Raw genomic sequence first — 27093 nt, forward strand, 5'->3', positions numbered from 1 at the left:
CACCGTGGAGCCCCAGGTGGGGCCCTAGATCTTCAGGGTCCACTCAGCCCAGGACGGTGTCGGTGGGATGGAGGATCTTTCTGCTTCCCTCACCCTTCAGAGCCACCCCTAGGGCACAGAGGCGAGCCACCAAGGGCCAGGAAACTCCTGTGGCCACAGTGTCACCAGCTGGCCCCAGGCCCTATTCTCAGGGATGCTCTGGTCAGAAGCCTCTAGGTGGTGGCCCAGGAAGATGGAGAAGGGATGCCAGAACCTTGGGGCTCTGGATCGGAAGCCACCCTTTAGTGTGACTGGCATTTCCCAAGCCACTCAGGATCCAGAAATTCAGGGGACACAGAAACGTGAACATTGACCTGACTGCATCCCATGACAATTTGCAAAGCTACTTCCTGGGCATCAGCTGGTGGACCTCACAGCAGCCCCGGGAGCAGGGAAGGAACCCAGTGCCCTCTGGGCAGAGGGGCCGAGGCTCGGTGTGCTAGAGAGACTTAGCACAGATCTGACAGTGGCAGTGTCTGCATCCAGGCTTCGACCTCCCCGTCGAATTTCGACCTCCCTGCCTCCATTTCACCGTGCCCCCAGCCCTGAGCTCGCACTGCTTCCCTGACGACATCAGGCCAACCCTGCGGGAGGCTGGTCAGACACGGGACCAAAGCTAGCAGGACTGGGCACTGGGAGGCCGCCACAGATGCCCCAGGCCCCCATAGCATCTCCACTGGAACCATTAAACAGTATCCTGCCAGGGGGAGCCCTCTCCTTGGGTCTGGAGAGCTCAAGGGAGCCAGAGCCCTGACCCTCCAGCTGACCCTTGGTCATGACGCGCCGGCTCCATGATTTCTAATCACCAGCCTTGCCATTAAGGTGAAGGAAGCACATGGGGAAATAACAGTTTATTTCCAACAGATCGATCTGCTGATATCCGTCTGGCCCCAGCCTCCTAATTCTCCATAATGTCAAAGCAATTTTTGGTTAAGTATACAGTCTGTCCTCTACTAAATTAAACTAATAGATCTAGTGGGAAATAAAACCCCAAGTGTATTGAGAATATTAAAAATAAAATATAAACTCTCCATGGGTCTATAAGATTTATCTTGGCAAATGATTAAATCACACACACACACACACACACAGAGAGGCTGTACTAAAATCAACTTGGGGGTGCTCAGCTCCACCGGTCACCTCCAAGTTCTGGCCACTCCTCTCCCCTTAGTCACACCACTCCTGCCAAGCACCTGGGTTCAAGAGTGGCTGGGCAACGCCCTCAAATATCCCATGCTGCATCATCACAACACCAAAGCTAGCAAGGCGTGTGCATCAACATGCAGACTGTTGCTGTTAGCGCCACACCCCAGGTGCTGAATGACCGGCTCTCAAAACCAATCCTCCCATTCACCCACTGCAGGCAGCAACGCCAGTACACCCGTTTTACAGATGAGAAAAACGAGGCTCTGAAAGGCCAAAGCAAGGCCAGGATCTGAGCCAACGTCCATCAGACTCCACAGCCCTGGACCCCACTCTGCTTCGTTCTGCTTTGCTTTGTTTTGCTTTTTACTTAATTGTCCATTTGGCTATACACGGCTCAGGCCATGAGGCAGGATCTTGCTTTGTTAACACTCATCAAAGACAGCGTCTGGGCTTTCTCTATGGGACCTAGAGGCTGGCACCCCAGGGAGGGCAGAGGAACCAGGAAGGGTGGGGCGAGGCAGGCTAGCCCCAGGACTTGGGCACAGGAGCCCGCTCTGAAACCTTCCCAACTTCACTGCGCCAGATGCACTGCTGTTTGCTGGGGCCAGCTCTGCAGGCAAAGGGGGTGGCCAGCAGAGGAAGGTGGGAGGTGAGGACACGTCGAATGGTCTCTCCTCAGAGCCAGGACCCAGTAAGGAGGGGTCCATGGCAATCACCTGGCTTCTGCACTCAGCTCCCAGTCACCGCCCCTCTAGGGGATGGCAGTTTCCCATCTCCCACCGCCCCTCTACGCTGCCATCAGGGTCAGAACTCCTCCTTGTCACCAAGCCCAAAGCCTTACCCTGTCCTGTCCCCCAACACCACTGCTGCTGATCCTGTTATCTTGGAGTTTTCTCTTTGTCTCAGCGAAGTTCCCAAATCTCCTGCCTCCACCCCCTTGCATGGCAGCTACTTGTCTGGGATGCCGATGCACCTCAACCCCATCCCACCTATCTCGGCCAGATTCTACTCTGCACTTAGGCGGAGCTCAGGAAGCCTCCCCAGGCAGGACTCACCGCTCACCTCTTCAGGGGGGACCCCTGCCAGGGCTGGGATTACTATGTGCTTAGCTTGATTCCCCATGAGGCTCTGAGCCTCATAGCCAGAGCCACGTCTTGTTTAGCTCTGAGCCCCACTCTTCTGGGCACAGGAATCTTTGATGTGGCTGCAAAGCCCAAGCGCCCCTTGCCCTGCCTTCCTTCTATCCCACCGAGCCCCCCTCACTTACATGCCATGCTCTACCCCCAAGTCCCCTCTCGCGGGCTTGGCGCTCGTGTGTCCTCTGCCAGAAGCATTCTTCCTTCCCCACGTCTGCTTGGCTGACGTCCCCAGACCTTCCCCCACCACCAAAATTCCTGCTGCCTGCGGGTGTGCGCCGCACATTACCCAGCACTGGGTAAAATATCAGACTTAGTTTTTGTTTCTTCTCTGGGGGTCTGTCTGCACCCGCTCCCGGCTACAAATGCAAATTCCCTGCAGGCAGGAAGCCCGTCTGTCTTGCTTATGGCAGCATCCCCTGCACCGGCATATCGTGGGACAAGCGCTAGATAAATGATCAGCCTTCAGGACACATTGGCCAGAAAAATGTCTGGGGTGAAACAGGCCCTGCCTGGTGTTTCTCCCGTTGTGTTTCCCTTCTCTAGACCATCCCCAAACCCAACTGATCCTGCCTGTGACAAGGAAGCAAACAGCCCAAGGCTCTGAAGATGCAGTGTGATGGCACTGACGCAGTGATGTCAGGCCAGACCCTGGGGCCTGGCAGCTGTGTGTCCTGTTGCTGCTGCTGGCCAACCCCTGGCTGACCACGAGCAGGCTTGCTTTGCCGAGAGCAAGCGCACATGGGAAAGGGCAGGCTGCCTCCCTGATGGCCCTGGTGACAGCAGGGGGCCCTCTCTTGTCTCCATGCAATGCAGGGGCTGGCACCTGCTACCCTCCTCCTGGAATTCAGCACTCCAAGTTGGTGAGGACGTGGGGCAGGCAAGGGCCACGGGAACCCAAAATGTGAGCCATTTCACTTGCCCCTCCTTCCGTCTTAGGGGCATCAATCACTGCTTCCCTCTCCAGCAGTCCCTGTCAGGGTGCAAGCAGGGCCAGGCCTCCACCCCTCGATGACCTGATGTGTACCCTTGGATAGGCGTCTTCCTGGGACCAGACATCAGCCTTTATCCCTGACACTGGTGGCGTGTGAATGACTAAAATGGCCAAAAATAAAAGCCCCCATAAATCTGCTATTTTCCTATAAGCTGTCGGGTACACAGAGTGTGCTGGGATTATTGATAGAAAAGTTTATGGATGGGCTGCATCTTAAAATCAAAATACATTACCCAAAATCAACGTTGCCGTACATGGTACAGGGGAGGACGGGAAAGGTCAGTCGAGACAAGAATCCTGAAACCCCAACTCCAAGAGGACCTGAGCATTAAAATAAATAAGTGTTGAAAGTGAGTTCCAGGAAAAAACGCTCACTTAGGGCTGTAATTTAAGGGTGCTTTCACAAGAGCCTGGGCAGTCTTTTTAAATAGCGTTTTTTAAAGTGCCTCTGAGAGTCCAGTGAATCCATCCACAAAATGGTATTGACAAGCACCCCAGCTCGCAGCCCTATAATAACAGCTCGTAATAGGTAATGAGTGAGAGCTCCGAGGCTGGGCACACAGTCACCAGGCCCTGGCAGAAGCAAGCCCCCCCCCCCCCGGCCACAGCCAACTGGGCAGGGCAGCCAACCCATGGCCCCATCAACCACATTACAAGAGGATCCGCCTCCAGGTCCCTGTGCACGGCGACTCCACAGGCATTTTATAGCTGTGGGTGGAGGGAGGGGAAAACCGTGTTAGTTCCCATTGATGACTAATCAGGACTAGAAACAAAATGATCATGAAACGCTCTCAAGTCCGTCGCTTCACATAACCACGATTCACTGCAAACAGATCATCTTTTTTAGGAGCCCGAGAGATAACACAGTAGGTAGAGCTGAATGGCTGTGTCCCCAGAGCTTAGTGTCCCTTTGGGAGAAGTGACCCGCATGCTCCATCCCAGCCACCTTCTCTAGAGTCTCCAGCTGAGAGACCACATCCCACCAGGACATAGTAAGAAGGAACTGGCTCACCTGCCAGGAGCGGGAAGCCAGGCTTGGCAGAGACTGGCAGGGAAGAAACCCAGTGCCTTCTGAATGGCAGGAGCTGCAGTCTGGTCTTAGCTCACTAATCCTCCAACTAGCCAAAGGGCTAAGTCGAAGAGACAAAAGTCCCTGCCCTGCCCATGGAAACCCCACAGCAAAGGGGAGGCAAAGTCCCCTTCCCCAATGCTCCTAGCAGGGTGTCCAGTCCGAACATTTACTAGGCTCTAACTACGGGTCAGGCCCAGCTGGCAGTTAAACACACAGAGAAAGCCAGTGTGGTGGCTCACTCCTATAATCCTAGGGCTTTGGGAGGCAGAGGCAGGAGGACTGTTTGAGGCCAGGAGTTTGAGACCAGCCTGCATACACACAGCAAGACCCCATCTCTACAAAAAAGATTAAAAATAAAAAATTAGCTGGGTGTGGTGGTGCATGCCTATAGTCCTAGCTACTTAGAAGGCTGAGACAGGAAGACGGCTTGAGCCCAGGGGTTCAAGACCAACCTGGGCAACATAGCAAGACCTCACCTCTACAAAAAGTTTAAACATAAAATTAGCCAAGTGTGGTGGTGCATGCCTGTAGTCCTAGCTACTTGGAAGCCTGAGGCAGAAGGATCGCTTGAGCCCAGGGGTTCAAGACCAGTCCGGGCAACATAGCAACATCCCATCTTCACAAAAAAAATACACAAATTAGCAAGGCATGGTGGGCTAATCCTCCTGGTGTCAGCATGATTACTCTGGAGACTGAGGTGCTTGAGCTCAGGATGTTGAGGTTCAGTGAGCTAAGATCGTGCCACTGCACTCCAGTCTGGACAATAGAACAAGACCCTGTGGGGAAAAAAAAAACAGCGAAGGTGGGTCAGCTGCTATCATCATAGTCTATAAGGCAAGGCAAAAAACAAATAGACGAAGCTGAACAGATAGGAAAGAGACTACAAGTGTAGCTCAGGCTGCTCCTTGCTCCCATCAGCCAAGGGCAGGGCCTTGCTCTTCACACCAACTCAAGGCATCAGGACACAGTCTTACCTGGAGCAGGGAAGAGCTTAGTGTTTTGGTTACTATCCAGGACCCCAGAGTAAGACAGACTTTGGGTTGATGCGTCACTCAGCCACTTACTCACTATGCGACCTTGGGCAAGTTCCGTAAACTTCTGAGCTTCATCCATAAAATGGGGTGAAATCACAATGTCTACCCCTGGAGTTGTAATTGAGATAAAATGAGCTCATTCATTCATTCCATAAGCATTTACTGAGCTCCTACTCTGTGCCAGACCCTGTTCTAGATGCTAGAGATACATCAGTGAACAAGGCTGGCAGAGTCTTAGAGACCTTCAACAAGGAACTCAATAAATAAGGATGTGGTCCCATGTGTTGGAAGATGGCTGGTGAGATGGAAAAAATAAAGGAAGCAGAGTGAGGGCCTGGGAGTGCTGGGTGGTGGGAGGAGAGGCAGTGTAGACTGCAGTGTAAAACGTGGTGGTCCAGGCGGGCTTCATGGAGAAGGTGACTGCTTGACAAAAACCAGAGCACAACGGAGTTAGCCAAGCAGGTATCTGTGGGAGAAGCATGTCAGCCAGATGGCACTGCTGGTGCAAGGGCCCTGGGGTAGAAGCATGCCCAGCGTGCCGCATTGTAGGAAGGAGAACAGTGTGGCTAGGGGAGTGTGAGCTACGGAGAAGACAGAAAAGATGAGGAGATGAAGGAAGGGGGTGAGCAGGAAGCAGAAAGGCAGATGGTTTGACCTTGGTAGCCACTGCAAGGCCACTGGTGTTTATGCCAAGTGAAATGGGAGCCACTGCGGCGTTTCAGCAGTGGAAGAGAGATCTGATTTCTCTGTGAGAAGGATCTCTTTGTCATGTTGAGAACTGATGCCTGGAAAGTGTCTAGTAGTACATGGAAAGCATGTGAAAACGTGTATCTGTCGCTCTTAGAGCAATACCAACTCATGCAGTGGGCAAGAAACACCCAACCCCCCATGGTGGTACAGGGATAAATTACTTCCAGATAATTCCCTCTAGCTACAGGGATTCTCCCACGGGCATCGCTGATCTCTAGCATTAGCCTCTGCTTGGATCTGGCATCAGGAAAGGAGACTGCTGCCTCTCCAGGTGGGCCACTGCCAGTGGGCTAGCTTTTCTTCAGAACCCTGCTTGGAATCAGTCCCCAAGTGAGCCTGCTTTCCTGGAACCCCACCATGGTCCTGAATCTGCATAGCGCGGTGCAAGTCTGCCCTCTCCCTTCAGAAGCTGAGGACAGCAGTGGGGCCTGGCAGGGTCTTACATTTGGGGGTCCAAAGTGGTTTCTAAGGGCACATGGGATTTCCTAGGAAAAGCTCCTGCCATGACAGAAGGAGCTGGCAACTGACTCTGTGGAGCCCCTAGAGAGGAACTTGAGGGAAAGCAGGGAAGTCCTACAGGACCCCCTTTTTCCCTCTGCCCCCAGCAGAAGACCTTAGAAAACAAGGGCTTGATAGATGAGCCACCGTGAGCCAGCGGGTGGGAGTGACTCCTGGGCCATAGACAGGAAACTGAAAGGCAGGCACTGGAGGCATGAAGGGCTGGCCCCGGGGCACCCGCTAGCGAGGACAGCCTTGGAGGGGGCCAGCAGCTCCTCCCCTCTGAGCTCTGCTGTGCTGGCCGCCTGCACCAGTGTGGCTGCTGGAAAGTGTTTTCCCTCTGGGTTTCCTTCTCCTTGGCTCCCGGGGAATCCTCTGGCGGTGCCTCCGGGAGGCTGGTAGCCGGGAAATCAGGCACGTGAATCCACCGGACTGCCCCACCCCAACCTGAAGTCAGAGCTAAGGCATAGGGGCCGGGGTAGGGGCAGAAGTGCGGAAATGCACTAGCTGGGGACTCCCGGGGGAATGAGAGAGGAGAGACCCGAGGCAAGCCTTAGGACTCGCCTCTATGACTATGACTACGCGCTGCGTCCGAACCACATGTCCACCCCGCGTTTCCCTTCGGGGACCAGACCACGCTCCCTCAGATGGCTGCGGAGGGGGCAGGCTCCGGGTGAAGGCTGGGGGAGGTACCGGGATGCCGGGTGCTCCAGAGCAGGCGGGGGATGGGTTCCGGTCTCCTGGCGCCTCGGTATCTCGCTTTGCACCGGGTAAAGAAGGGGCCACGACCGGCGAAGAGCGGGTGGAGACGCAGGCAACGGCGATCCAGGGGCAGGAACCCCGCCCCCGCCCGGAAACCTCCCGGGCCCTGAGTCGTGCCCGGCTCTCCCCACCCCACCCCCGCCGCCCCTGCCGTCACTCACGGCCACTGCCGGCTAGCTCGCGGGTGCGCTCTCCGCGCCACAGGCACCTGCTCGCTGGGCGCTGTGCGCTCACTTCTCCCTCGCGCACTGCAGACTCCCGGCGCTGCCGCCGCCCCCCAGCCTAGTCTCAGGCTGGGCACAGCGTTCCGCCCTTCTCGCGGCCCCGGGCGCCCACCCACCCGCCATGGCCCAGGCCTGGGCCAAACAGCGGGGCAGCTGGTTGCCCAAACTGGGGTAAGGAGTTGAGGGCTGGGAGCTGCGGAGAGAACCGCGGGACACACGCGGAGCAGGGATGAGCGGCCGTCTCGGGCGGTGGAGACTGGGAAGAAGCCAGGGAGAGTTTAGGTGGGAGGACTCCCAACCCAAGCGGGTGCGGGGTGGGGCTGTACTTCAACCAGAAAGACGGTGGTCCCTCCGAGCGACCCCCGAGGAGAGAGGGTGCACGCTCTGGGGCGGGGGCGGGGCGGGCTGTGGCAGGAGAGGGGAGGGTGGGGGCGATGCAGCGGCGGAGGAGGCTTGGCGCCTAGCCACTGACCGCCCCCTCCCTTCCCCTCCCCTCCCCCTCCCCTCCCCCTCTCCCCGCCTCTCTCCGGCTCCGGGTCTGCCACGCCGGACCCGCTCTCCCCGCGCTGCGCTGGGTCGGACGCCAGGTCTGCGCGCCGCGGCTGAGCGCCCACTCGCCCTGCGGAAAGAGCCGCGGAGAAACCGGCGGGGGCGGCGGCGGGAGCCGAAGGAGGTGGCAGTCGGGAGCAGAACCAGAAGGAGACAGGGAGGCAGAAGCTCGCGGTTCCGTGGCGCGCACTCCCTCGGCCAGGGATGGGTCCCGGCGCGGCCCAGCCCCTGCCCGGCCCGCGGGGCAGAGACTGAACCGCGGATCCCCACCGTCCTGTGGACGACCGGACAGAGAGAGGCACTGACCGATCACCAGCAGCCTCCCGGTGGGACCGCGTCTCCCGCACACCCCGCGCAGCGCCCCCCGCCGGAGCCGCGCCGGGCAAGCCGGCGAGGGAGCGGGGCTGATTGGCGGCCGCCGGCGGCCAGGGGAGGGGGCGCCGCGCGGGGCCATGGCAGGCTCGGAGGCGTCCTAGCCCGAGCCGGAGCCGATCCGAGCCCACGCGGCCGCCGCCTCTACGCTCCCGGGCCCCCGCCGCCACCGCGTCCCCCGCGGGAGATGGAACAGCGGAACCGGCTCGGTGCCCTCGGATACCTGCCGCCTCTGCTGCTGCATGCCCTGCTGCTCTTCGTGGCCGACGGTGAGCGCGGGAACTTTGCTGCCGCGGTGGGCTCGGGGGGTCTTTGCTGGGGCCGCCACGGAGAATAAGGAGAAAGAGAACGAACGGGGAAGCTTCGCGGTCTCCAGCAATCCCGCTGTGCAGCCCGGGCCCGGAGGGGTAGGGGGAGGCGAGCAGCGAAGGGTCGCCGCAGCAGCAGCGCCGCGCCTGAGTCGTTCCTAGTCCCGCCGGGTCCCCGGCTGCGGAAAGGAGGCCTGCGGGGTGCGGGAGTTGGCGCGCCCCAGTCAGGCTCTGGCGGTGCGGCCAGGCGCGGGGGAAAAGCACGAGCCGCCCCTGCCGCCCCGCCCCATCCGGAGGGAAGCAGCAGGCAGCCGGTGACCAGTCCCTGCCACGGCCCTGCAGCCTCTTCCCCGAACTTTGCTAGCCTCTCCGGCCGTGTGCCACGGAGCAGCTGCGGGGTGGGGGGCACAAGGCCAGCGAGCCAGAGACCGACCGCCTCGCTTTGGGTTGCCCCAGGCCCCCGCCCTACAGCTGGTCACGCCTCTCTCTCTCTCCCCACCCCCAGCTACATTCACAGAAGTCCCCAAAGATGTGACAGTACGGGAGGGAGACGACATCGAAATGCCCTGCGCATTCCGGGCCAGCGGAGCCACCTCGTATTCGCTGGAGATTCAGTGGTGGTACCTCAAGGAGCCACCCCGGGAGCTGCTGCACGAGCTGGCGCTCAGCGTGCCAGGCGCCCGGAGCAAGGTAACCCGCCGCCCACGCGGTACCGGCGCGCGCCCGGCTCGCGCCCGGGGCGGCGAGGGCTAACCCGGGGAGGGAGGCAGCCGGCTTCGCTAGCGCAGGGCGCCGCCCTGTGGCGCAGCCCATCTTCCACCTTCGCATCCCAAAGCATCTTCAAAGTCAGCAGTGGTTACCCCGAAACCTGTCAATTATTTTGACAGCATCGCTGTTCCAGCCACCTCCCGGAACTCCATTCACGCCCAGCCCCTAAAAAGCCACACCTCAGCCAGGTGGCTTGCTCGTGCTTGCTGACTGCAGCCCTCTGATGGCTGGTGGGTGGTGAAGGAAGCCCCCTTGGTCCCATCAGGCTCTCCCCTCCCTCTGCCACTTTGAGGACCCCAGGGCTCCCCGCGGCTGCGTTCCTGAGACCAGCAGAAAACCGAGTACCGGGAAGCCGGCAGGACCTCCAGCCCTCAGGGGAACCGAGGGGCGACTTCCCTGTAGCCGAAAACAGGCCCAAGCTGCCTGTCTGCCTCAAAATCCACACTCTCTTACACACTCTAGTGTGCACGCGTGCACACATACACCTACATTATCCCAGGGTCCCACCCAGAGTTACTGCCACTGAGCCTCCCGCTGGGTACCATACAGACACAGGCCCCTCCCTCCAGTTATTCACGACTCCCAATGAGCTGGGGGAGGATTTTGAGCCACGGGGCAGGGCCTAAGGATGCCCAGAGGGAAGAAGAGGGGCTTTCCTTCCCACCCTGGTGTCCATCCAGTCTCCCCAGTTCAGCCAGCAGGTGTACACCAGGGCAGCCACCCGTTGGTCAGGCACCATGCTAGCTCCAAAGCCCGCTTCCTCCTGGGAAACTCCTGGAAAGCCGGACGTCCTTTGTGCCCTCAACCCCCACCGCCCGGGCGGTTTCGGTCCTAGCCTGCCGGCGGAGGGTGCCCTTGCCTAAAGGCGGATCCAAGCTCCCCCAGCCAGAAGGCCGCGAGCCTCACGTCTCTCTCTCTCTCCCTCTTTGCATTTTAGGTAACAAATAAGGATGCAACTAAAATCAGCGTAAGTGTGGAGCCCAGCGCGGGCCGCGGGAGACCCCTTCTGGCCGCCTCGCATCCCGCAGCTCCCTCCCCTTAGCAAGCCGCTGCGGCCGCGCATGTGGGGCCGCGCAAGTAGGGCCGCGATCGCAGCCTTGCATTGGTGGCTGCTTGGCTTGTCCGGGCGCCATCTGTCGCCGGTTGCAGGGTCGGGTTCTCTTTTGTGTAAATCAAGGGTCCAAGGCTTGAGTCCCCTAATTCGGCTTGGCGCTCACCTGTAAAACTCCCCTTGGTCAGGACCGCGCGCTTAGGCCCTCTCGCGCCTGCTCGCCTCCGCTCTGCGGGCATTCCTCCCAGCACCGGGAGCGCGCGGCTGCTCGCCCTCCCCGCGACCGTGGCGCCAGCTTCCCGCCCCCTCCGCCCCGCCCTGAGCATCCGCTCTGCGCCCTCCGCCGCAACCCTTTATCTTCCGCCTGGATTGCGGGTTTGGGTGCGGGGTGTTGCAGGCTTGCGGGGCACAAGGTAGGGGGTGGTCGTGCCAGGCTGCGAGGGGCCCGGGTCATGGGCTTGGTAACTCTGGGAGGAGATGCGCCCAAGCTTCCCAGCTGGAGCGTAGAAGGGCCTGGAGATGACGAAGCCTTCTCGTGGGCTCGGTTCAGAGGTGAGGGCTCCCTGGGTGTTTGGTGAGAGTCATAGAGCAGTTCCTTCCCGAAGTCCCCTCCGGGGCGCAGGGGAGGAGCACTTCGCTGGGGCGCTTCTGGAGATCCCGCGGAAAGGCGGGTTGGTAGCAGGTGGCCAGGGAGCCGGGCAGCAGCCACAGCGTTGCTTGCCTCCTTGGGAGAGGAGTGTTCGCTGTGAAGGGCGGGGTCCGGTGACAGGGTGGCTTTCCTTAGGACGCGATTCAGGCAGGCCTTCCTGGCGCCGGGAGGTGTGGAGGGCCGGCTGGGGCGGGACTGTGGGTTGGCGCGCGTCGCGGCGGGAAAGACGTGGGGCAGTCCAGCCTGGGGTTTCTGCGCACTCCAGAACTGGGAGTCCAGCCTGGAGTTTCCTGAAGGTGCAGGAGGGAGGAAGGAGAGGTGGGCTCTGCCCTTCTGAAGGGCCAGCTACGGGAAGACAAGCAGGGTTGGTTTGTGTGGGCAGGGCAGAGGCAAGGTGGGCGTTTGGTTAACATGATGGGGGAGTGGGGACACAGTCCAAAGAGCTGGCTGCCCGGCGCCCATGCAGAGTTGGAAGCCCTATGCCACGGGGTAGACGCGGGTGAAAGGGAAGCCAGATCGTGATGGTGGGCAAACCGGGATCCGGAAAGTGTTGGGGTGCGCGCACAAGGGGGCGCGACGGCCAGGGCGGCCAGAAGAGCAGGTTTGGGAGCTGTCCAGCCCGGCCTCTAACCCTGCTCTCTTGCAGACCGTGCGCGTCCAGGGCAATGACATCTCACACCGGCTTCGGTTGTCGGCCGTGCGACTGCAAGACGAGGGCGTGTACGAATGCCGCGTGTCGGACTACAGCGACGACGACACGCAGGAGCACAAGGCCCAGGCGCTGCTGCGCGTGCTCTCGCGCTTCGCGCCGCCCAACATGCAGGCCGCCGAGGCTGTGTCCCACATCCAGAGCAGCGGCCCGCGTCGCCACGGCCCCGCCAGCGCCGCCAACGCCAACAACGCGGGCCCCGCGGGCCGCACCACCTCCGAGCCCGTCCGCGGCGACAAGAGCCCGCCGCCCGGGAGCCCTCCAGCCGCCATCGATCCCGCAGTCCCCGAGGCCGCGGCAGCCTCCGCGGCCCACACGGCCACCACCACCGTCGCGGCAGCTGCTGCTGCTTCGTCAGCGTCGCCGCCATCGGGACAGGCGGTCCTGCTGCGCCAGAGGCATGGCTCGGGTAAGGGCGCGCGGAGAGGGGGCGCACGCGCGGTGATGGCGTAGGGCTGGGGCTGCGCGGGGACTACCAGAGGAACTCCGGACCCAGGACCCGCCCCCTTGGCTCATTTGTATATGGATACTTCTTCCTAGTTAGATCGGGAGCGCCCTCCCCTAGGGACTTCTTCCCGCCGTTTCTCTTGTCTTTACTCCTGGCCTCTGGAAGCATTTATGATGTGCATTTATGAACGGGGGAGGGGGCTGCCCTGCCAGCGACCTCAGGGTACACTGGAGGCTGTAGTGTGGGGAGGCGACCTCTTTTGGGTTTGGAGACTGGACACTGAGGGCTGTGCTCCGATGGTGTCAAGGGGCCAGCACTCTGCCAGCACCGATGGTGGAAATAAGCTATCCCTAGGTGGGGGCACTGGCACCTGCTGGAGAGCGGGAGGCGGTTAAAACTTGGGTTGTGTTGGTTTCTATTCTGTGTGCTCGACTGAACAGACTTTGTCCAAGGGCGTGGAGGGGCCTGGCTGTGTAACTTACGCTCTCTTTGGCTAAATGCAGGATGGCCCTAGGCACCAGCTCTGCACTTTACCGTAAACCGCAGTTCCCCTCCCTTTGGCTTTGGGGTGGGGACAGTAAGGACTGAGCCCTAAGCCACTGTTAGGAAGGCACCCAGAGGGGAAGGCTTGCTTTCTTAGGGAGCTGAGAGGCTGGAAGAGGGGACTGGGGATGGGGGTGGGATGTGGGAAGGCAGGAGGAGGAGAAAGTGATGGCTTGACTACCCCCTGGTAGGCAGCTCTGGAGCGGTAGGAGCCATTGGCAGAGGCGGGGGTGGGGGTGGTGGGGGGTGGTTATGGAGGGTAGAAAGGCTTGTCCAGTGTGCCCCTCCTCCCAAGGCATCCCCCACTCTCTCTCCCTGCTCCAAGCTGGGCCTCAGAGCCCACCCCAGTGCCTGACTGTGAGCAGGTTGCTCCCTCCCTCAGCCCCTCTCCTCAGTCTTGTTTGATGCAGAGTCCCACAGGAAGCATCTCTCCTGGCCACACAGCCCTGGGAGCCTGACTCTGGGGACAGGTGCATGTGAAACCTGCCAGATGTGATGGAACACATTGTCACAATCCTACAATGGCAGTTCTCAAAGGGTGGTCTACCTGCAGTCTCCTGGACTACCTGCAGAATCCGCAGGGGCGAGTCTTCATGTCCTTCATGTCACCATCTCATCCTGCCTCCCTAGCTAACTCTCAAGCCCTCCGACAGTTGAGCCTGCAGTCTGCCTGGCACATCAGTTCAGTTCTGTTTCTCATTCAGCTCTACCTACTGTGGCAGCCTCCTCAGTGCGTCTCAGGCTATTGGCTTGATCCAAAGGCCTCATCCCTCTTGGATGCTACACAGGGCCCCACAAGACTGTCCCTCAGCCTACTGGGGAAGTAGGGACGTGCAGAGGGCCTCCACAGCCCAGCTGGGAACTTTCCACCCTCTGCACTAAGATATCACTGATGCTGTAACAAATAAACCCCAAAAGGCCAGTGGCTTGACACAATTCAAATGTAATATTCCTCATTCATATCATGTCCTGCCCTGGAGTGTCCCGGGGCATGTGGTGGCTCTGTTCCATGCAGTCATTCAAGGACCCAGGCTGAGACTACCAGCCTCAGCAAGAGGCTTCCAAAGTCGCTCTGGGTATGACATAGAGCCAGCAGACCAGGGAGGAGAGACAGAAGCAGCGCGTGTCACTTCACTGCCCTAAGAGAATGAAGTCCTAATGCTCTCAGGCATGCATTGTGTATAATGAATCAACTTGTTTCATATGCATTTAGGACCACTCTAAGTATGTATCGTTCTTGGGAGATTGAGAAAATAGCCACTCAAATCATTCTGGCAGCACTTAACTCTCTCAGAGAGAAGCTGGTTTGGAAAAATGGCAAGGTGTTTTTTTAAGGGCCAGGTCTAGAAGTGGTAAATATTACTTCTACCCTCTTCCATCGGCCAGAACTCAGTCACGTGGTCCAACACAGATGTAGTGCCTGCTGGGAAATGTAGTTCTTGGCGTGGCGGCTGCTTTCAGGCCTCATCTCTTCACAGTGCAAGGGGAGCGTGACTCCTTGAGGAGTTAGCCATCTCTGTTCAGCATACAGGCAGTGCTCAGGGAGAGTGCCTATTGACTTATAGAGCCATTGGCTTAACTGATGCTGGTTGGTGAAGAGAACATCCTTCTTCCCCCTCCCCTTGGGCCCTAGCAAGGAAATGTGTGCATTACAGGCTGGGACGTACCTCTAGGATACTCCCGGAGGATTTGAAAGGCAGAAGTCCAAATGTGGGTTGTGTCTCCACCACTTACTGGCTGTGTGATTTTAGGCAAGTGGCTTACCACCTCTGAGTCATCTGTAAAATGAACAGGATAATCTCTCTGACCTCAGAGGGAGCTTGGTCCCTCAGAGGAAACTGCAGCACATATATGTTCATTATTATCACCCTGGTCATTAGCTGCACTAGTGGAGAGGAGGGGATGGGCAGATAAAGCTAAAAGGTTGGCAGATGGAAGCCAGGCTATGGAGGGCCTTGAATGCCAAGTAGAACCGGCCATTGGTTAAAGACTTTGGTCAAGACCATGTGAAAGAGATTTTTGAGAGTGAACTTGGTTGTGCTCACAAAATGGTAATGAGACCAAGGTCAAGAGCACACTCCTGCTTGAATCTCCCTCTTCCCGTGGCCTTCAGCCTGAGTCGCAGGCCCAGCCACAGATGACCTGACTGCCTGCCATAGCTAGTCCGATCTCCAGTCTCTGTGCTGGCCATGAAGGCTGAATGAGAGAGTGAAGATGCTCCAGGACATCTCATCCGGAGAAGGTGGGCTGGACAGCAGATATGGAGGTCCTCAGGTCAGCTCGATGCTGATGGCACAGTGTCCAGCGCCATCCCAGCAGATAGGGCCTTGGGCATCCACCAGCCACAGGGCCATATGTTAATGCCCATGTGGGTCACTCTGCCTTCTCTGCAGGGGCTGGTGTCCACAGCCATCCAGAAAGCACAGCTTGCCTGGCTCCCAGCGGGCCTGACAGCAGTGCTCCTGGGATAGAAGTACAGTGGCCTCTGAGGTCTCCGTCACCCCCTAAACCTTGCCAGCTCCTGAACAGGCCAGGAACTGTGTAGACACATCTCAGAAAGAACCTCCAGTCTCTCTCCAAGCCTCCTTTGGGGTGGCCAGAAGGTGGGCCTTCAGCTGGGAGGTCACAAAACCTATATCCCCCACTCTCCAGGTGAGCCTCTTATGAGAGTCATTCTGCTGCAGGAACTCTGTGTCCGACTCTGGGCATGGAAAAGTGGATGGCAATACCTGTCATTCACAAACACACCCGAACAGCCTTGATGCCAAGGAGGGAGCCATGCTCAGGCTTGTGTCCCACCTCGCCCCGGTCACCCAAGGCCACCCAAGCTGTGTGCTGTCAATGTGAAGCCTGCAGACTGTGTTTTGGAGGATAGGTATTAGTAACCTTTCTGTAGGACTGCATCACCAGCCAGTGCCCCGAGCTCGGCTGCTGGCACCAGGTCCTGCTGAGCGCCCTGAGAGGCAACAAGCCAGCCGCTTTGCTCAGAACCACAGCAGCCTGAGCTGCAGAGGGAGCTCGGGGCAGACGACCTTGGGCCTGGCCTCCCAGTCTTGCAATTCTAAGCAGCTTGATGGGGAGCGGTCCAAAAAGGACCGCTGCCTCTTGGTTAATAGTCTAGAGTGTTTGCAGAGGGTATCAACCAGGGTGCTGGCAGAGGCACATGGCACATTCAAACAGGGTCACTGGGGGGAATGGAAAGAGCGTATGTATCAAGGTGTGGACAGGGTTAGGGCAGCCAACAAAGGATGGGTGCAGGTGCCCAGGGCTGGCATCAGTGGGAGCCATCAGCAGATCTAGCCAGGACGGGGGCTGCTGGTGGCATACAGAGAGTAAGAGGGGAGGCACAGAGCCAACCCACAGTCACCCAGCAAGGATCTCACTCTCCTCCTGCCCTCCATTTCCTGTCCGGGCCTCCTATTGGCCAAACCCTTCTGGAATCTGATGGCAGGGGCACCCAGGTGGCGCAAGCTATAGAGGTCAGCCCTCAGGGGCTCACAGCAGAGTTGAGAAAGGTGGGCTGAGGACCTGGGGGCACTGAAGAGACTCAGGGCCAGGAACAGTGGCTCATGTGCTGGGTGCAGTGGCTCACACCTCTAATCCCAGCACTTCGGAAGGCCAAGGCAGGTGGATCACATGAGGACAGAAGTTTGAGAACAGCCTGGCCAACATGATGAGACCCCGTCTCTACTAAAAACACAAAAAATTAGTTGGGTGTGGTGGCAGGCACCTGTAATCCCAGATACTTGGGAGACTGAGGCAGGATAATGACTTGAACCTGGGAGGCGGAGGTTGAAGGGAGCCGAAATCACGCCATTGCACTCCAGCAAAACTCTGTCTCAGAAAAGGAAGGAAGGAAGAAAGGAAGGAAGGAGGGAGGGAGGGAGGGAGGGAGGAAGGAAGGAAGGAAGGAAGGAAGGAAGGAAGGAAGGAAGGAAGGAAGGAAGGAAGGAAGGAAGGAAGGAAAAGAGGCGAGGCTCAGGACACTGGCCGTTTCAGATTGGCGACTGCAGAGGCGGTCCCAGCACATCTCCCCAAATCATCCCCCATTAAGCGATGGTTCCTGGAAGGAAGTCAGAAAAAAAGTCCCTATTTTTTACATAAGCCACTTTGGTAATGCCAGGAAGGAGCGGGGGGACTTCCTCCAGCCCTCATCCATTAGCTACTGCACAGCCAGGCAAGAAAGCCCTTCTCATGCCGCATGTGTACCCAACACAGCCAAATACATATTTGCACTAAAAGTTGATGTGCAAAAACTCATTCATTTCACGTCTCATTTGTCAAGAGACATTTTGGTATTTGTGCTTAAAAATAAACATGGACTGGATTAGCAGAGCAGAGCAGGCGCAGGAGGCCGGGCCCCGTCTTAGCTGTGTTCGTAAATCTGGCTCCTAATTAATCTGAACACTGACCCATTTTTCGTGAACACTTTGTTGCTGGTTACCATTTCTAGAAACGAGAGAGAGAGACCAAACAGAGTATCTTCCAGACAAACACTTCTAAATGGAAAAGGCACCGCAGTGAAATCTAGCGTGGCCTCAAAATAATCCAGTTTGCAACCGAATGGCTGTCGTGTTGGCCGGAGGTTCCCCTCTGCAGGGACCTTGGGATCAGAGCGGTGGCATGTGAACCTCTAATTAGCCTCAGGGCTCTGGCTCCAAGGGAGGGCACCATGGCCCCCACAGAGAGCTGGCTGGATGTGGCAAGCTGCTGCTGGGTGCCTATACAGAGAACTGGCTCTCAATATTTCAATTAACAATGAGAGAAAGACAGCCAAGGCCATGGGTATGACGGCTGTAGAGAGGCTGTGGCTGCTGGGAGCCGTCAAGGGGGAGGATCCTTGGATGTCGCCATGGCAACCGTAAACCGTGACCGAAGTGGGCCGTGGGCAAGGTGGAGACAATCACTACATCTCGACCCATACCCCAGTGATGATAGAGCTGAAGGAATGGCACACACACGTGACCCAGGAGAATCGTGATGCAGCGGAGTCACCAACAGCATCAGCAGGCCCGGGACCTGTGGGCCCTGAGCAGGCCATGGAGGCGGCCACCTGGTTTTCCCCTCTCCCCAGACCCAAGAGGACCCAAAGTCTCTCGCCTTAGATGAACAATCCATTCTTCCCCCAAGCTCTGATGTGACATGAGAATTATAATTAAGAAGAAAATAAATCTGGCAAGAGATGTCCCAGAGAAGAGAGGGCGAGGCTCTCTGAGCATCCTGAAAGAGAAAATTAGAGGATTTCATAAAGGAAATGGCTGAGCCTCACAGCTGGCAAGCGATGCCTGCATCATCCCTGACAGCAGCAATCTTACACCATCATCTGCAACATGCCGTCCTCTCCCCCAGCAGCCAGTCACTGGGAGTCTGCTGGGCCCAGCCCCACGCTCGCCATGAGGGGGAACCAGAGATGGCAGCGTGGACCCAAACTTAGAGGAGCCAGGGCACCCAGGTAATTCCAGGGCAAAGCAGTCTGTGCTGTGCCAGCACTAATCCAGCTGAAGCAATCAGAAGAGAGCCTTCCTGTATGTGGTGTGTGACTTACGACTTGAAAGAAGCACCTGGGGCTAAAGTCTCCCACCTTAGGTCAGACCTGGGAAAGCTTTCAGATGCCCTCTCTCTGCTTCCCAAGGATGGAGAAGGCCACACCAAATGGAATGGCCTTTGTATAGCAGTCAGCTCACTGGGCAACCATCCTCTCAGCATCCGCAAGACCCTAAATTCAGGATAAAATGGCTGCTTTTGGATTATACTAATGATAAATAATAATATTTGCCTTTTACTGAGCACTTACTATGTGCCACGCTCTCCTCTCACCAGCTTTCCTCCTTCCTGCAGTTCTCCCTAACGCCTCCTGCTTCAGTCCATCCCCCAGAAGACACAGCGCTCTCTCTGTGCTCTTAGCCAGAGCCCAGACTCTCTCCCCAGGTGGAGTGGCAACCCCCAAGAAAAGACCTGGCAGCCAGCCTTGTTAAATGTCACCGGGAGCTCACCCCGCAACAAGGAACTGCTCATTAAACACGCCAGGTGCAAATCCTTAAAGCTCTGAATATTAAGGATTCCCCAAGCATCCGTGGGGATAAATGAGGTCAAGTGCTTTTGTAATATGATATTGATTAGTTCTGCTCTGTGTGGACAGAGCAAGGCCTTGTCTGTGGTCTAAACCCCTGAGCTTTCTGGGAGACGCGAGTATGGTTTTAAGACATTTTTGCAGCACAGGAGAAAAATAAAAGCATTATCTATTTTATTCCTCCAAGCTTTGCTGACTATCACCAGGCATCTCTTGGAAACTTGTATCCAGAGTGGTGAGAAGGTTTCACTTTGCCTTATGTAAGGGCTGCAGGGAAGTTTGAGATGAGAAGTCAACAGGCTCAGCCCCTGTAACTCCCGATTCCTGCCTATTCCTGATGAAGGCTGACACACCTCCTTCCCCGGGGTGGTGCTTCTGGCTAAATTAGCCTGCTTGTCCGTGGCTTTGGTGCTCTCACGGAAGATGTGTTGTGAATACCAAGATGGAGGATCCCGTCTGGCCTCCTGTGGGTTAGGGTGTAGCTGCTGTCAAGCAGTCAGTGGCGGAGGTGGCTGGGGGGCTGCTTGCAGACAGCAGTACCCTCAGTGACCGCAAAGTATGAGCATAGCCCGGGCCCCTTCTCCTGCCTGCATCCTCCACAGGATGGCCCTTGAGAGACAGATCTTATGCAAAGCCTGTCCCTGCCAGCAATCCTGTTTCTGGAAGTTATTGGTGGTTCTGTTCTGTTGTTACTGCTCTCCGGGCTGAAATATCAAAGCTACTTTGGACAGGCTTCAGTTGGCTCTGGTTTTTGCAGTTCAAGAGGAATGTTGAGGGGTCTTGGTGTTGGCATGAAATAAGGAGTCAGAGTGGACATTTCTGAAGCTTTTCCTGTCACCCACTGACCCCCCGCACCCATCTACTCTTCCGCACCCACCTACTGTCCTGCACCCATGGGCTCTGCTCCGTCCAGCTCAGAAGTAACCAGCTTGCCAGAAGGGCCACTGAGAGGGACAGGGCACCCCCTCAGAGTCCCAGTTGAGCATCCGATGCCCGTTAGAGACTGAGGCCAGGAAAATTACCTAGGCAGGTCAATCCTCCCTACAGCTGCCCATGCTGGTGGGAGAACCAAAGCATCACCCAATGGAGACTGAACATGGTTCTGGAGGAAGTTACACTCACCACCACTTCCAACCATTGCATTCTCTCCTGACATTTCAAATGTTCCTCACTGTTCAGCTGGCTGGCTCGCAGGTAAGCCAGGATTTGAATGCCAAGAAATTTACCACATTTCTGGGCCTTTACAGGGCTCTGGCCCTGCAAAAGTCACAGCATGTGCTTCTCACTCTTGCCCTTCATACCCTAAGAGCATTATACTTGTTTTCCAGATACATCCAACCACTTGAGTGGATTTTTGAGTTCATCACTTCCCACTCCCTGTGTGCGAAGTTCCATCATCTGTTATCATTAGCACAACACTGATTCCTATGCCAGAGAGCGGTTGGCAGGATCTAGGGGATAATGCATGGAAAGATGTTAGCTTAGCACAGGGCCTGGCACCTAGAATACACTCAGTGGATGTTGGCTTTGGTAACCAGCGTTATTCATGGGAATTGTGTTAACCATCCAGGATAGCTTACTAAGCTGGACAGGGTGCTCTGATCTGAGACTTCCTTCATGAGACTGCCCTCCCTCCTGCACATGCCGTGGGCATGATGGAGCTAATGGTGATTTTGCATTGCTATCAGGGAACACCTGAGTCTGGTCATTTATAGAGAAAAGAAGTTTATTTGGCTCACAGTTCTGCAGGCTGTATGAGCAAGGCACCAGCATCTACTTGGCTTCTGGTGACGCTTCAAGAAGCTTTAACTCAAGGTGGGGGAGTAGGCGTGTCACCTGGTGAGAGAGGAAGCAAGAGAGAGAGAGAGGATGTGCCAGGCTCCTTAAACAACCAGCTCTCATGTGAACTAATAGAGTAGGAACTCACCCATTACCTCATTACCATGAGGAAGGCACCAGGCCATTCGTGGGGGAATCCACTCCCATGACCCAGTTACCTCCCACCAGGCCCCACCTCCAACACTGGGGATCACATTTCAACATAAGGTTGGAGGGGATGAACATCCAAACCATCTCAGTGATTGGGCTGATGGAGCTCAGAAACAGAAAGGGCCATCAGATTGCAAATGGCTCAGAGAGTTGCTGTTTTTGTGCATTCTCTGGCTGCGCCATTTCAAGGGGGCAAAGGTGGAAAAATGGGGATGGTGCCACATCCTCATCCTAGCCTGGTTGGGGCTATTTGCCCTGAGTCAGGAGCTCCTTGGTGAACAAGGACAGCTTCATCATGGTTTTGTATGGTCCACCGGCAAATTAAACCTCCGGGTTTGCCCACATGCCCGAGGCCCGGCTGTGCTAACAGGGCTCCTGGGGAAAGCTGCTCCATGTCATGCCTGGTCATGCTCCTTCGTCGTATAGGCTGCTGCCAGTGGCAGGAGCATTGTGATGGGAAGGGATAGGGCCTTTTGGGTGACAAAGAAAAACTCAGAGGAGAGGCTGGTGTTTGCAGCACTGGACGGCTGTGTCTCCATGGGAGAAGCGGGGAGAAGGTAGAAAACTCTCACCATGTCGTATAGCCAGAGAGCCTCCTGGGGTAGGTTTAGACTGAGAGGAGGTGCCTGGAGTCCCCGTCAATGGAGCCTGTACAGAGAGTGAGAGAGAGGAAGAGCCGCCTGTGTCAGGGAGTACCCCACAGGGATGGGCCTTTTGGGTGACATAACTCAGGCCAGCATTACAGGCTCAGGATATGTACTGGTTCTTCCAATTGTGTTCCTGCATTTTGCTTTTCATATTCACATCCACCCCAGTTTCCCTTGCTGTGGCTCACTGTGCCCAGATATTGCCAATAAAGGTGCCACTTGGCACCCAGGCTAGTGAGATGAATGCAGGACAGAGATGTCACCTCCGGGATGTGCTGGGAGTGTGAGGAGGCTGCAGGCGGGGCCAGGAAGCCAGGACCCCTCCTGCCTGTCTCCACCCTTCGCGCCCATGTGAGCCTGCCTCCCGCCCAGCACAGACAGCCCACCGCAGACTCCTGCTGGAGGCCCACCCACCTGTAATCGGATAGCTCTAGAGAGAGAGAGCCCTCCCTCTGCTGACCCTGGCCTGCTGCCCATGAGCTGCCCTCAGGGAGGAAGGCACAGTTTTCTTTAAACCAGGAAAGCCCAGCTCCAATGTCAGTTCCCTTAGAGTGACTTTTATTACAATTGATTCTCATACAAACGCCGCTTGACCCAGAGGAAGAATCTTTAATAAACCCACAGAAGGGGGAGCTGACATTACATCAGGCTCAGTCTGAGAGTCCTGGTCTGCTGTATCTGGTCTGACCCAGGCGAAGGGGCAGGGGGCTACCCAGAGCATCAGGCAGACCTAGCCCCTGCCCCAGGGAGGAGCTCGTGGTCTAGTTATGGTGGCCATGCAGGAGGATGAACTCAGGGCTCAGCTCAGGCACAAGAGGGATGGGTTACGAGGATGGACTTGTAGTTGGGAAGAACTCAGAAAGGTGGGGCCAGGGTGGGCTGGTAGTTGGGAGGAGACTTCCTGACCCTGCAGCCAAAGAAGTTTCTTTCATTCTGAGCACCTAGATGTGCCTTGCTGCTGCCTCAGGGCTCCCAGAAGTTCCTGCCCTGTTCTGCAGTCAACACCTGGCTGAGTGCCCCATTCAGACTGATGCCCATGGAGAGCAGGCCTGGTTCGTTCTCACTGCTGTTTCCCCACTGCCCTGTATTCATCGGACTTTGTACTAGTTCATTCATTCATTCAGTCATTCATCCAGCAAATGTCCATGGAGCATTGTTTTATGTGCAGGAATTTTTCTAGTCACTGAGGGCGCAATGTGATTAAGACTAAGAAACTTAAGACTGAGGTCCTGAGAAAGTGACAGAGGAAGAGACAGACATTGATCAAATAGTCACATAGCAAGTAGAAATTAGCAGCCATGGCTGGTACTCTAAAGGAAAGTCCCGTGGGCTATGGGAGCTAAAATAGGGAGATTTGACCCATCAGGGAAGGCTCACCAAGAAAGTGACATTTGAGCCATAATCAGGAAGAAAGTTAAGAGTTGGCCAGGTAAAGAGAGAGGGTAGAACTTTCCAGGAAGAGGGACTCACATGTGCAAAGGTCCTGTGGCAATAGGGATCTGGGGAAATGCAAAGGCCACACAGAAGCTTACTGTGGTGGGTGCAGAGAAAGCAAGATGGGGAAGCAAAAGGGAAATTAAGTCAAAAGTTAGAGTTTACTGGTCCAACAGGGTTAAACTGTAAGGTCTTTTGAAGATATCAGGAAGCTTTGGCTTTATCCTGAGGGCAGTGGGATGGGGTTTGAGTGGCTAGGGCATGATGCTTTCAAAAATGGTCACTCTAGCCTGTGATCCCAGCACTTTGGGAGGCCGAGGCAGGTGGATCACGAGGTCAGGAGATCGAGACCATCCTGGCTAACATGGTGAAACCCCATCTCTACTAAAAATACAAAAAATTAGGCGGGCGTGGTGGCGGGCACCTGTAGTCCCAGCTGCTCGGGAGGCTGAGGCAGGAGAATGGCATGAACCCGGGAGGTGGAGCTTGCAGTGAGCCAAGATCGCGTCACTGGGCTCCAGCGTGGGCAACAGAGTGAGACTTCGTCTCAAAAAAAAAAAAAAAAAAAAGAAAAGAAAAAAGTCACTCTAGTTGCAGTGTGGAGATTGGAGAGGTGGGATGAATTTGATGGATGGGGAGACCACTTTGGAGGCAGTGATTCTGTCAAGAGATGATGGGGCTTGGACTCATTGGGTGGATGGGTTGATGGATGTCTGGATGGGTGCTGGGGTGAATGGGTGGAAAAACAAGTAGCTGGTGGGTAAGTGGAGGGAAGGATGTATGAAATGATGAGGGATGGGTGGGAGGAAGGATGAATAGATGGGTGGATGATGAAAGAATGAATGGATGGGTAGAAGGCAGAATGAGTGGATGAGTAGATGAATTGGAGAATTAATAGATGGGTGGAAGGAAGTATGAATGGATGGGATAATAAATGGATGGGTAGATGGAAAATGAGTGGATAGGTAGATGGATAGATAGAAGGGAGAACAAATGGGTGGGTAGAAGGATGATAAGTTGATGGGTAGATGGGTGGATGGATGGGTAGAAGGATGATAAGTTGATGGGTAGATGGGTGGATGGATGGGTAGAAGGAGGGATGAGTGAATAGGTAGAGGGGTGGATGGTGAGAGAATTATTGGATGGGTGGAAGGAAGGATAAGGGAATTGGTGAATGAGTGGGAGAATGAATAGATGAGTAGAAGGAGAATGAGTGGATGGGTAGATGGGTGGGCATATGGGAGAATGAATGGATGGATACAAGGATGATGAGTGGATGGGTAGATGGGTGGCTGGAAGGGAGAATTAATGAGTAGGGAGAAGGATGGTGAGTAGATGGTAGATGGGTGAATGGATGAGAGAATGAATGGGTGGGCAGAAGGATGATGAGTAGATGGGTAGATGGGTGGATGGATGGGAGAATGAGTGGATGGGTAGAAGAATGATAAGTAGATGTGTAGATGGGTGAATGGATGGGAGAATTAATGCATAGATACAAGGATGATGAGCAGATTGGTAGATGGGTGGATAGATGAGAGAATGAATAGGTGGGTAAGAAGAAGGATGAATTAATGTGTGAATGGGTGGATGGATGAGAGAATGAATGGGTGGGTAAGAAGAAGGGTGAATCAATGTGTGAATGGGTGGATGGATGGGAGAATGAATGGGTGGGTAGAGAGATGATGAGTGGGTGGATAGATGGGTGAATGGATGGTAGAATGAATGGATGGATGGATGGATGGATGGATTGATGGATGGATGGATGGATGAGTGACTTGGGAATGGGTGGAAAAATAAATAGCTAAATAGCTGATGAATGGGTGGAAAGAAGATGTGAGTGGGTGGATGGGTAAATGGAGAGTAGAAAGCAGGAGAAACAGATAAATATGTAAAACATGGATGGAAAGATGGGTAGAATTAGGATACAAGCTGAAGCTTGCAGGATGGGTGGGATTGGGATTGCAGGCATGCCTAAGGTTGGAGTTTCCCGAAACTGAACACCGCACACTCAAGTTATGTCTTCCAGGAAGGAGGCCATAGGAAAAAAGTCTCCAGGGGGTGGTAGGGCCCAGAATTCCATGCCATTCCATGCTTCTGCCTGTGGTCCCTAGGCCATTGAACATAGACAGGAAGGATGGCCAGAGTGAGTGGACACAGCCAGCCCCAGCCTGCTTCAGCTCCCCTAACCCCTCAGCCTTCAGGGACGGGAGCAGCAGACCTCCTCCCTCTGCTGGGCACTGGGTACTCTGGCGGATGCAGCCTGGCCCAGATTTGCTGATTCTTGTCCATGGACAAATTAATGTAGATATGTTTTTTCAGGCATTTAAAAAATCCCATCTCCAGGTGGGCAGATAAACAACTGTATTCACATTAAAGACTAATGTAACAAAAATACACCAGGCAATAATTCATAATGCATTCTATTCTACAGCGTCATATTTTAATGCGTGACATATCCTGGGCAGCTCCTCTGTGCTAATTTCATTTAATGAGCACACGTTATAGAATTTTCAGAGCACTATCCCTGGGCAATTAAAATATGTTAACCTTTTTGGTTAAATTGCGTTTCTAAGGAAAAGTCCTCACTGTGAAACAGAAAGAAATATCCAGGTGTCACTGAGGTGGAACCCAAAGGCGGGTTGTAATGGGAAAGGACTGCTGTTAGGTCCTGTGTGTGCTGGCTGGAGGGACCTACAGCCTCCTCCCTGACCTCAAGCCATGCTCCACCATCCCTGCCTTTGCCCAGCCAGGCCAAGTTCCACTGTGCAGGACAAGGAGCTGAAGCCTGGACGCATACAGTGAGCAGCCTTCCTTGAGCAGGTATTAATTGACTACCCACTATTTGCCGGACCCAGGAGATCCAAGGTACACCCTGGCTCCAAGGTTGGGAGGATTGTAGCAGGGAGGTGAGGTACCCCCAGGCAACTGGGGTTTAAATGAGGCTAGTATAGGAGACTTCAAGGAAGGGCGGGCTCCACTCATTCAAAATATGGACAGATCCCCCAGCTCTGCCATCTGCATAGTGGGCACACCAGCGCTCCAGCACTCACAAGTCCCAGAGTTTTAGATCTTGAAGGGGCTTTTAGAGAGCCTAGGGTGAGTAATTCCCAAACTGTGCTCCTTGGAACCCCAGGAGCCCCACCCCGACTTCAACCAGAGCCATTCTGCTTCTAATGGTTTTACATATTGGGGTCCCATGCAGCCATTAGTTGAAAATAGGGTTCTACTGCTCTAAAAGATTTAAAAGCAGCTTATATAGTTCTCATGTGGGTATATATTACCAATATATATGTACATTATATTAAATATACAAATAGTTTTCACATATATGCTACCTTCTAAGGGAAGAATTTGAAGTGACTTATAAAACTGAATGCGGCATAATAGAATGAAAAGTTTTTAATGAACAAATTGGTATAAAAAGAAAATGAAGGTGAATTTGTGAAATGATCTTGAGAAAAAGTTAGACAAAGACATGTGTGCTGGCAGTGTTGGGCAGCTGGAAGGTCAGGTCAAGGTCACTGTGGCAGCCCTGGGCTCCCCAGAGGAAACTTGAGACAGGCCTCTCAGCCCCACCTTGTATCTGAAGGTTAAAAATACAAGGCCACCTTTGAAGGACCTGGCCCAATGTCTGGTGCATTATGGATGGTTAGACCAGCTGGGATGTCTAAGAAAGACTTTCATTCATTCATTCATTCATTCATTCATTCAACAAATATTTTATGAGCCTCTCAGGGTACGGGCAGTGTGCTGGGTGATGAGGACATACGCGGCTGAGACAGCCATGGTCTCCACTCTCTCAGGCACACCCTCTAGCAGAGAAGACAGGGGTGAGATGGTAACACACTATGGCCATCCACATACAGCCCTGAAGAAATGGAGCTTGGCTTGTAGCCTATAG

General features: G+C 55.4%; 1 protein-coding gene across 2 annotated transcripts in view; it reads left to right on the plus strand.

The window, feature by feature from the left end:
• Positions 1-7631: 7631 nt before the first annotated feature.
• Positions 7632-27093, plus strand: part of VSTM2B (V-set and transmembrane domain containing 2B) — a 38801-nt gene continuing 19339 nt past the window's right edge. The window contains exons 1-5 of one of the 2 annotated variants that reach the window (XM_015123468.3): positions 7632-7826; positions 8243-8845; positions 9390-9574; positions 10590-10619; positions 11999-12470. In XM_015123468.3, coding sequence (XP_014978954.3) covers positions 8764-8845; positions 9390-9574; positions 10590-10619; positions 11999-12470 — 769 coding nt within the window. In that variant the 5' untranslated portion in view covers positions 7632-7826; positions 8243-8763. Of the gene's footprint in view, positions 7827-8242; positions 8846-9389; positions 9575-10589; positions 11256-11998; positions 12471-27093 lie in introns of those variants that run through there. The other variant, XM_077978027.1, reaches the window with a different exon arrangement.

Source organism: Macaca mulatta, chromosome 19 (genome assembly GCF_049350105.2).
Source record: "Macaca mulatta isolate MMU2019108-1 chromosome 19, T2T-MMU8v2.0, whole genome shotgun sequence".
NCBI classification, from domain to species: domain Eukaryota; kingdom Metazoa; phylum Chordata; class Mammalia; order Primates; family Cercopithecidae; genus Macaca; species Macaca mulatta.